General features: G+C 46.5%; 1 protein-coding gene across 5 annotated transcripts in view; it reads right to left on the reverse strand.

Annotated features, from left to right (window-relative positions):
• The window catches only part of CIT (citron rho-interacting serine/threonine kinase), a 90,123-nt gene that overhangs the window by 55,043 nt on the left and 24,494 nt on the right, over nt 1–10,586 (reverse strand). For all 5 annotated transcript variants that reach the window (XM_055080670.1, XM_024120540.3, XM_055080669.1 and 2 more), the window contains 3 exons: nt 9,777–9,886; nt 8,607–8,781; nt 3,414–3,611 (listed from right to left, as the gene is read on the reverse strand). In XM_055080670.1, the coding sequence (XP_054936645.1) occupies nt 3,414–3,611; nt 8,607–8,781; nt 9,777–9,886 (483 nt within the window). The remainder of the gene's footprint in view (nt 1–3,413; nt 3,612–8,606; nt 8,782–9,776; nt 9,887–10,586) is intronic.

Consider the following 10,586-nt stretch of genomic DNA (forward strand, 5'->3'; position numbering starts at 1 on the left):
CGGCATGTGGGATCCTCCCAGACCGGGGCGCGAACCCGGTTCCCCTGCATCGGCAGGCGGACGCGCAACCACTGCGCCACCGGGGAAGCCCCTCTTTTTTTTTTTTTTAAAGATTTTTTGATGTGGACCATTTTTAAAGTCTTTATTGAATTTGTTACAATATTGCTTCTGTTTTATGTTTTGGTTTTTTGGCCCCAAGGCATGCAGGATCTTAGCTCCCCGACCAGAGATTGAACCCACACCCCCTGCGCTGGAAGGCAAAGTCTTAACCACTGGACCGCCAGGGAGGTCTCTACATGGAGTCATAAATTTCAATTCCAGGTGGAAAATTCTCTCTTCCACCAATAAGCACTGAAGCATCTTAAAAGCATGACTTTTTGTTTAAATCTGACTGTCTTGTTACTGTCCACCTTGACTCAATCTCAGCTTTTAATGGCCAGTGAATTTCAATGCAAATGCAACTGACAGGGTGGGTAAAGGGAGAGTGGGAAAAAAGAAAGCCTGAGGAAGACCAACAATGGCGACTGGTGGCCCCTGCCACACTTCTTCAATGGAGAGCTTCCATGTAACTGTGCTCCATCTATTTGTGGCCCAGGGGCAGAAGCCAAACAGGGTAACTGCTCCCCTCCCAGGTGAGGAGGTGGCCACCTCTTAGAATTAAAGCAATAATAGCCCATTTGACTATTTCCTTTTCTTGATAAAACAGCCTGCTATGAAGCAAACAAGCCTCCTAGGAGATCATTTTAGATCCAGCTGATTGAATTGGATTGATGCTTACGTTGGGTCTGAACTTGGACCAGAACAATGAGAGAGGGAGAGTCAGGGTACTGCATCTGGGACCATTTTCTCTCTCTCTCTCTCAGAAAATACATTCTTTGGAACAAATTCAACAAAGCCATTCAGGCAACAGCCACCTGTGGTTCATGACCAGATTTATGGTACATAATCAAGAGGAGGGGAGAGGAAAAACCCACAGCCTTCAAACTGAACTGAGGTAAATTGATGTGAGGTTTGGATTGCTGCATGATGAGCTTACAAACAGCTGTTTGACCAAAGGTACTTTCCTGTCATCATTGTGAACAAGCCCTATTTTCCAAGGGATCCTCATCTGTGAGAGTCGTAGAGCCCTAGTTTCCAGACCTAGGGAGGTTTGTTTCTTTCTTTCTTTTTTTTTTTTTTTTTTAAGAGGCTCTGAGGCAGTGATCTCATCTGACTAAATTAAGTCGTGACTTGCTGCGTGCAGGCGTCCAGCAGCCATTAGACACAGCACATTCCAACCAGCAGCAAGACAGGACTGAAAGACTAATTTCCCCACAGATAAACAGCAGCGACACAAGCTCTATTGTATACCCTCCTCCTTCCAAACGGGCGGGGTAAGACGCGTGACCACCGCCTCCCTCCCAATTCCAACAGAGAGGTAAATGTTTCCTTCTCCTCCACTCCAGGGTAAAAGGATTTGAGGGATTACAGGCCAGTCCCCTGGGGAGAAAAAGCTAAAGACACAGCACTAGCCGCACAGTGAGGACTCACTAAGTACAGATTAAACGACTGACATCTCCTTCTTTGAGAGCTGGGGTGGTTCATGTGGGGGGAAATATTAATATACAAGGCATTAAATATAATAGTGGTTGGATTTTAGGTGTCTCTTTTAGCAGCTAAGAAATGCTATCTGGCTGTCCCTCTCCACATCCACCCCACTCCAGAAAGCGTATATACCTTCTTGGCGTATATATTCATTTCATTCTCACCTCCATTTTTTTCTTCTATGACTTCTTTTCTCTTAGACTTTTCTTTCTTATTCTATCCTGTTATACTGTTTCGTATCTTTCCAAACTGTTTCCAATCCATTTTTGAAACAGGGCAGAATACAGAAAAAGAGACACTATTTTTTCCAAATCAAATACTGGGGGCACATGGCATCATTTAATGAGTGTTTTCACAGAGAAAACAATGGAAACTAAGGTTGCAACCAATATCTGAACTTGGCATAAGTCCTGGAAAATCTAGGATGCACAAGCATCTTCTGTACAGGAGTTACTCTGTGTCCCCAGAATCCTGGAAGGCCCTGTATCCTGGACTGGTCCATAAAGACCCTGGCACTCTCAGATCATGTTCCCAATTTGGTCCCCAAACCCAACAGTTGTAGATAACTTCTAAGAAGGAAATTAGTTTAAAAAATATATATATATGTAGATACATATCTATGTATCTATATATATATACATATATATGTATATATACATACACATGCGTATTACTTTTAAACAGGGTAAATCATAAGCAACAAAAGTGCATGACCATCTGCAGAAGTAACCCTACTCTAAGAGACGTTTAGAGGTGTTTGCTGATGGAGATGGGGACAGGATCCAAAATGAATCAGAATGAATAAGATACCCATTTGGGTACCTTATTGAAAAAGACTCTGAACATCAGCTGCATTGTGCCCTGCCCACAGAAGGGGGTGCCCTGACCAGCAGGCATGAGTGTGCCCGTCCGGCTTGGCAAGTACAGCATGTTACCATTAGAAATGTATGCACTTGGTTGATACCAGCCATTAAACACATTAAGCTCTCTATGCCCAGAGTCCAGGTCCACCAAGCAGCCTTCCAAGAGAAATGGGATTTATAAGTAGATTTCTCTGAAGGGGAAGAATGTGAAGATTATCCTGGTCAACTTGGCGGTTGTATTTCCCTCTGTAAAGCTGGTAAATTGGCATTTTTACATGTAAAATTCTTGTCAGTTTTGTTAGCCTGGGTCAGTCCGTGTGAGAAGGATCAACTGTGGGAGACTGGCCAACGAAGTCACATTCTGAAAGAACTAAGGTCTAAATCCAGGGGCCGCCCACCACCAACAATATACCTCCTGAGAACACTCTTCACGTGAGCAAACCAGTCTCTCAGAAAGAGCAGGGAAGCCAGGTCCCTTTTAGAGAAACAATCTCTCATTCATTAGAATCATTTCCATCCAGAACCTATCAAATGCATACTATAAGACTCGAAACAGAATCTACAGCTTGAAAAAAAAAAAAAAAAAAAAAAGGAACACAAATGAGGTTAACCAAAACAAAAACAAAAATATGGTAGAAAGACTACTGTAAGATATAAGATTATTATTTTTTTAATGTTTATTGAAAACTAAAGTAGAAGACCCAAGTAAACAGACTTTGGTTAAACTAAAATTTAAAATATAGTGATGATTATTTTAAAAAGAAGGAAATGCATAAATAAAGGAGGAACTTTTCAAGGTCCTTAGGAAAGCTCAGATATTGCCCAGTTGATCTAGTTTACTAATTCCAAAGAGGAAGCAGCCTACATAAGCCAATTTTCTGCCCATTAAGCATCTCTCTGGTTTATTTTTTCTCTCTTGGCATTTCTAGGGGTGAGCAAATATCCTCAGCTCCACACTCATCCTACCGTGAGCGCCTGGATCTCTTCTTCTGCTTCCGCTGTTGTCTCTTCCAGCTCCGTCTTTGCCTGGCGGAGCTGGCTCTCCAGAGCTGCCCGGGCTGCCTGCAGGGCTGTCAGCTGAGACTCGCGCTCCTGCAGAGAGAGCTGCAGCTCCGTGAGCTGGCGCTTGAGCTCCAGTTTCTGCTCTTCATGCTCTAGACTGACCTGAGACAGACAGAGAGATGCTCGTTGACCTTAAATGAAGAGAAAGCCAAGACGCAACCTGCTGTGCAATCTGCATCTTAAATTTGGTCATGGAATCAAATTCTCAGCACTCAACCAAGAAGGAAAAAAAATGCAATAAAACAGCTCTGACTTCGGTAAGTCTCAAAAATCAACAGGAGTGAGAACACATAAGAGTATATACAACGTATATTATCAATACAAACCATCCCTTCCTTTCATCTATTCGAATGCTTGGGAAAGCTTCTAAAATAAACACCACACAGCAAGAATCCCCTATGAAAATGATGACGATTGTTCTTATTAGAAAAACATTTAAAAGTAAACAGATATAAATAACATCGTATTAGTAACAAGGACACTTTTACAATGGGAATACAAGTGGAACAACAGACTGAATTCCACTTATTTTAAATATTTCTGCTCTGATTTGTTCTGATTAGGTAACCCAAATTAAGGTCATACTGTGTACTAATCATTCTTCCCTCCATCTGCCCATCTATCCATCTATCTACTCAACCTTTTGTCCATTCAAGAAAAATTTACTTGGGACTTCCCTGGTGGTCCAGTGGGTAAGACTCTGCACTCCCAATACAGGGGGCCCGGGTTCGATCCCTGGTCAAGGAACTAGATCTTGCATGCACGCCGCAACTAAGAATCCATATGCCGCAACTAAGAAGTCCGCATGCAGCAACTAAGAAGTCCGAATGCTGCAAGTGAAGATCCCACGTGCTGCAACTAAGACCCGGTGCAGCCAAAATAAATATATAAATAATGAATAAATAAATAAATATTAAAGGTAGTCACTATTAACATAAAAAAAAGAAAAAAGAAAATTTACTTGGCAAATTCTGTGTAAAAGGAAATACGGAGAAGAAAAACAGTCTCTGCCTTCAAGTTGGGGAGAAAAATGAAAACCAACCATTGCCATACATTGTGGTCAGGAGATGGTCAGGAGATGCAGGGATGTGATGGGAACACAGCAGAGGGGGAGAGGACGTGAACGGGGATCTCCGTGTTGAAGAAGCCAGGAGCCAAACAAGCAGCTAAGAAGGGAAAGAAACTTCCAAGCAGAGAAAGCAAGATGTCCAAGGCATGGAGATGTGGGAGACCCTGGCACATCTGCTGATGTCACCAACACTGACAAGCTGTCCTAGGGACCAAACCCTGTGTCAGACATGGGGATGCCAAGCAAATAAGAGATGCTTGCTGCCCTTGGAGAACCCACTGAAAGCGACAGGGTACAAGCTAAACATGAAAGGCCACAGAGACCCAAAGGAGACATCCCATCCAGCTCCAGGGGGACGGAGAAGGCTCCCTGGAAAAGGTGACACCCAAGTCCCAAAGGCCATGGGCATGAAGAGGAGAAAGACTTTAAAAGATTTAGCCTAGAGAACCAACAGGATGTAGTGGTTAAATCAGAGTGGGACAGAGAACAAAGGACAGAGAGGAGGCAAAGGTGACACCTATGTTGCTGGGCATCTGAATTACACAGACAGTGAGACCACTGGCCACGACAGGGAACAGGAGAGGAAGGGCCAATCTGAGGAGAAGGGTAAGAAATTCACTCTTGACACGTTGAACTTGAGCTGCAAGGGAGACATCTGAGTGGAGGTGTCCAACGCCCACTGGGGCAACAGGTCAGAAACTCAAGGGACAGGTCTGGGCGGGTCGGCTGGATCTGGGAGCCCTTAACAAGTCCACGGCAGCCGAAGCCAAGGCTATGATCTCTCTCTGGTGAGGATGACGAGGAGGACAATGGTTGCGGCGGTGGCGACAACGATGATGTGACAGCAGCAGGTGCAGTATCCATGTACAGCGTGCCAGGCACTGTCTTCACCCATTTCATCTTCCTAACAACCCAACGAGGATGGTATGACTATGACCTCCATTTTACAGACAAGCAAACTGTGGCCCCGAGAGATTCAGGAACTGAGAAGACGTCACACAGCTAAAAAGTGGCAGGATTAACTACTTACTGTTGGCCTTATTAAAATGCCAGCAGTCGGAGGCGGCTGCGACTCTGCTAGCATGCCTGAAAACTCCCAAGGCCACTTGGCAAAACCATGAGAGGCCGGTGACATCACTGTCACACGTCAGGAGGAAGTTGGGGAGCAGGATGCTGTCCAATGCAGGGAGAACCCAGGGGCCCTGAGCCACACACGCTGCTGGAAAACTGCTAACACTGCACACACGGGCTGGGGGGAAGGACGCCCAGGACCCTTGCAGGTGGGCCAAACCCGAGGCTGAGGCCTCTACCCTCAATCTCAATGGCAGCAGGTGGCAAAGAGAAGGCGGACCGCCTGGCTAGATTTAAAGCTGACCTCCAGGAGAAAATATGTGCAAACAAAGTGACTGACAAGGGACTAATCTCCAAAATACACAAACAGCTCATGTAGCTCAACATCAAAAAAACAAATCAACCCAATCAAACAATGGGCAGAAGATCTAAATAGACATTTCTCCAAAGATGGCCAAAAAGCACATGAAAAGATGCTCAAAACGGCTAATTATTAGAGAAATGCAAATCAAAACTACGGTGAGGTATCACCTCATACGGGTGAGAATGGCCACCATCAAAAAATCTACAAACAATAACTGCTGGGGAGGGTGTGGAGAAAAGGGAACCCTCCTGCACTGCTGGTGGGAATGTAAATTGGTGCAGCCACTATGGAGAACAGTATGGAGCTTCCTTAAAAAACTAAAAATAGAGCTACCATGTGATCCAGCAATCCCACTCCTGGGCATACATCCGGAGAAAACCATAATTCGAAAAGACACATGCACCCCAATATTCATTGTGGCACTGTTTACAATAGCCAGGACATGGAAGCAACCTAAATGCCAATCGCCAGAGGAATGGATAAAGAAGATGTGGTACATGTATACAATGGAATATTACTCAGCCACAAAAAAGAACAAAATAATGTCATTTTCAGCAACATGGATAGACCTAGAGATTGTCATACTAGTGAAGTAAGTCAGAGAAAGACAAATATCATATGATATCACTTATATGTGGAATCTAAAAAAAAATGGTACAAATGAACTTATTTACAAAACAGAAATAGACTCACAGATGTAGAAAACACACTTACGGTTACCGGGGAGGGGGAAAGGAGGAGAGGGATAAATTGGGAGATTTGGGACTGACATATACACACTACTATATATAAAATAGATAACTAATAAGGACCTACTATAGAGCACAGGGAACTCTACTCAATACTCTGTAATGACCTGTATGGGAAAAGAATCTAAAAAAGAGTAGCTATACATATATGTTTAATTTGTTCACTTTGCTGTACAGCAGAAGCTAACACAGCATTGTAAATCAACTATACTCCCATAAAAAAATTTTAAATAAATAAATAAATAAAGCTAAACTCCAGACTCTCCTGGAGCATATACAGCCCTGAGCCCCTCAGGAAGCATCCTAAATTTCTCCCACCGCCCCTGTGGGACTGGCTATACTGACTGGAGAACAAAGCACCACGCCTTCCCTGGGGCAGGTTAATGCCCAGAGGAGCTACAGCTGCAGGGCAGACACACAAGACAGACATTTGTGGGAAGGGAAAGCAAAAGACAGCCAGCCAGCGTTCCCACGCTCAGAGAAATCTATCCGAGTTATTTACACTCACACTCCTAAGGCTGACACCACGGGGAAGTGTGATTAAACTTACTGAAGAGTAAAAATATCGCCTGGATTAGAAAAGTAAAACCGCCGCCTAAGGCTTCTGGATAACCTAGAACAATGGCCCTCAAACTCCGGAAGCATAAGCATCACCCAGGGCACTGGTTAAAAATGCAAATCCCTGCTCCTCACCCCCACCCCACCCCGATTCCATTCAAAAAGCTGAGGGAGGAGGCCGCCCAGGAATCTGCATTTCAGTACACAGGCCATGCGGTCCTAACAGAGAGGGGTCCACACCTTGACAACTCCTGCCCTTGGGAGCAGCGGCCTCATTTCAAGACTCCAGTACAAATGAAGACATTCCTAAGCGTCAGAATTCGAGGTTTGGTCCTTAACTAAAGACTGTCTGCTTAATGGTCTTTGCCTTAAGAGAGATCACCTCCGCTTTGAAGAATTCCATCACAAATATTTGAGCCCAGTGTCTCTACGCCCAGCCGGGATGCCCCACTTCCAAGGACCACCCTCCTGAACTCCGGGCCTGCCTCTGCCAGTGCCAGCTAAACCCACCTGCTAGGCTGACAGCCCCCGAGATCAGGGATGGGTCTGTCTTGCCACCACTGTCTATCTGGCTACTAATTGGCACACAGCAGGCATCTGATAAGTACACAGTGAGCCATGTCAAGTCACAGCTTCAGTCAGCCTCAAAAGGTTCACAACCAAATGTGTGGTATTTCCCTCCCCAAACCTGGCTGCCCTTCCCAGCTTCCTTATATTGGGTTGGCCAAAAAGTTCATTCGGGTTTTTCCATCTTACGTAAAAACCCAAACGAACTTTTTGGCCAACCCAATACCTCTGAAGCGAATCACCTTCCATCAGACAAACCTAAAGTTTAGATTTCTCTTTTAGTCTCCCACTGTCATGGGTGGGGGCGCCCTCTGTCACTGTCATTAAGCCGTACTATGTGCTAAACTCCGTGCATGGACACAGTCATGTGACCCTTGGTGAATCAGGATACAGGAGGAATCACTTTGCCCCCATTTGAAGATGCACCAATTTACGTCATCCTCATGTGACCCCGTGAGGGAGATACGTTTTCATGGCCGTTTTACAGATCAGGAAACTCAAGCACAGAGGCGGTAGGGTAGCCTGCCCGACCCGAGGTTACCAAACTCCTAAAAAGGGGAAGTGGAATTCTAGCGCGGAGCCCCGTGGCCCTATCTGCACTCTTCTCCACCACACACAATGGCTCTCATGTAAGTATTGATTTGTGCTCGACGCTTGGATGATTGGGGGCCCCTGGGTCCTCCAACAAATAGCCTCGGGAGATCACCCCTCACTCTCACCTCCCTCAGCCTAGTCTCCAGCTCCAGCAGACGATTCTTGTCGCTATGGTCTTGGTGGCTGATTTTTTCCAGCTGCTCCTCCAGCTTCCGGTTCTGGGCCTCCAGTTTCCCAGCCTGTGTCTCCAGGTAAAACTTCTGCTGCCTGAGTTCTGAAATCATTTCTTCCTGGGCCTTCCTGGTGGGGGTGGTGGGAGGAGCCAAGCAAAATCACAGTCTCGTTAGAGGTGAGCATGTCCCCGCAGAAGGACGGGCAGAAGCGGGGCGAGAGGCGCGTCTCAGCAAGTGGACCACACTCGTTCCCAGGCTAGCGCTGCCCCGACCCGGCCTCGTGGGCATGGGCCCAGCGTGGGGACCTGGGGCCCGTTTAGTCCCCACTGCTTGGAGTCCCTCGTCAGTGGGATTCAGTATGGTCAAGGGGGGTGCAAGAGATGCCATCATGGCACTCCTTTGGTAGACCTTTGTATTTTTCCAGTCTGTACGGGAGAGCAGAAAGGGCCCCCCTGAGAGTACAGGAGCACCCTAACGACTCACTAAGACAGGCCTGGGGAAGAGAGGGTGACGAGGAGAAAGAATGCTCCTCCTTCGACTTCTCTGTCGACCTTGCTCACCTCTTCACCAGGCCGCTCAGAAGCTGGAACGACTCTAAGATCGGACAGCGGCCTACCAGGCTGGTTTAAACTAAGATGGGAATGTTTAAGATCTCTTAAGGAGACTGTAATTCTTTGGGGGAAAAGATTAAGATCAAAGTGCTCCCGGAACACAGGAGAGTCCTTGCTGAACCCCCAAACTCACCCCCAAGGGCCCAACTTCACAACAGCGAAATGGATGGCCCAGTTGGGCACACCCAAGATCACCTCTGGCTGATTACAGGAGGCGAGTCTGGGGAACGAGGTCTCCAGAAGCAAACTGTAAATCACCTCATTAGAGAGAGCCAAACACTCTGGGATGGGATGGTAACTTGAAGCATTTAAGAAAACGCAGCTCAAAAGAGAGGGCGGGTAGAGCGAGACCACTTCAGAGAGGGCAGGATGACGTAAGTATACAGAGGCTGGGTCCCGCCACAGGAGTCGTTAAATCCGCTCCTGCTCCGCCAGACAGAAGAACAGAGTTTATGCCCAGAAGAGAAGACCAAAGCGGAATCGAGCACACAGTTAGAATCTGAACACTTACATGTTCCTCTGGGTAAAGAGACTGCTGTTTGCTGCAAGTTTATTGGCTTCCGACAATTCCACTATCCTCTGTTCCAGGGATCTGATCTTGGAATCCATGGCGTTGATCATCTGAAACACGGGGGATCTTTGGAACCTCACACACAGACGGTAACACCGGAATGAGAGGGAAGTGGGCCACGTGAGTGAGGAAGAGTGTCATCTGAAAGGCAGGCCATCGGACCAGAGACTCAACTAGCCTGTACCCTGAGGAGCGTAAATCTCACTGCTCCAACGATGGCACTCATTTGTTTTATGAAACGGAGACTGCATACCCCCTCACTAGATAAGGGGCCTGCAGGAAGCACACGCAGGAGGACCTGTTGAGGAACCTGGCATTCCGTGAGTTGACAGGCCTCGTTAAATCCCCGTGTCGTCCACATGCACCCTGAGCCTGCCAGAGCCTCTAAACTTGCATCTGCAAGTTCCTATTTCTCATCACCCACAAGCTTGTCGTTCTCTGGGTGATTCCTTCTCACCCAGCCCCTACTGTTCTAGATTCTCTGCATCAAAGCTTCCCCAACTTAATGAATCATAAGGATTGGCCAGGGCAGGAAAGGGGCGGGGGGGCGGGGTGCTGGTTAAAAATATCACTTCCCAGGACCCTCCTTTAGAGATTCTGTTGTGAAAAGTCTCGGTAGGGTCTGAGATAATAAGTAGATTAACAAGCACAACAGGGGAAACTTTTTTTTTTTTTTTTTTTTTTTTTTTTTTTTTGTGGTACACGGGCCTCCCTCTGCTGTGGCCTCTCCCATTGCGGAGCACAGGCTCC

The sequence above is a fragment of the Physeter macrocephalus genome, chromosome 19 (assembly GCF_002837175.3).
Source record: "Physeter macrocephalus isolate SW-GA chromosome 19, ASM283717v5, whole genome shotgun sequence".
Taxonomy (NCBI): domain Eukaryota; kingdom Metazoa; phylum Chordata; class Mammalia; order Artiodactyla; family Physeteridae; genus Physeter; species Physeter macrocephalus.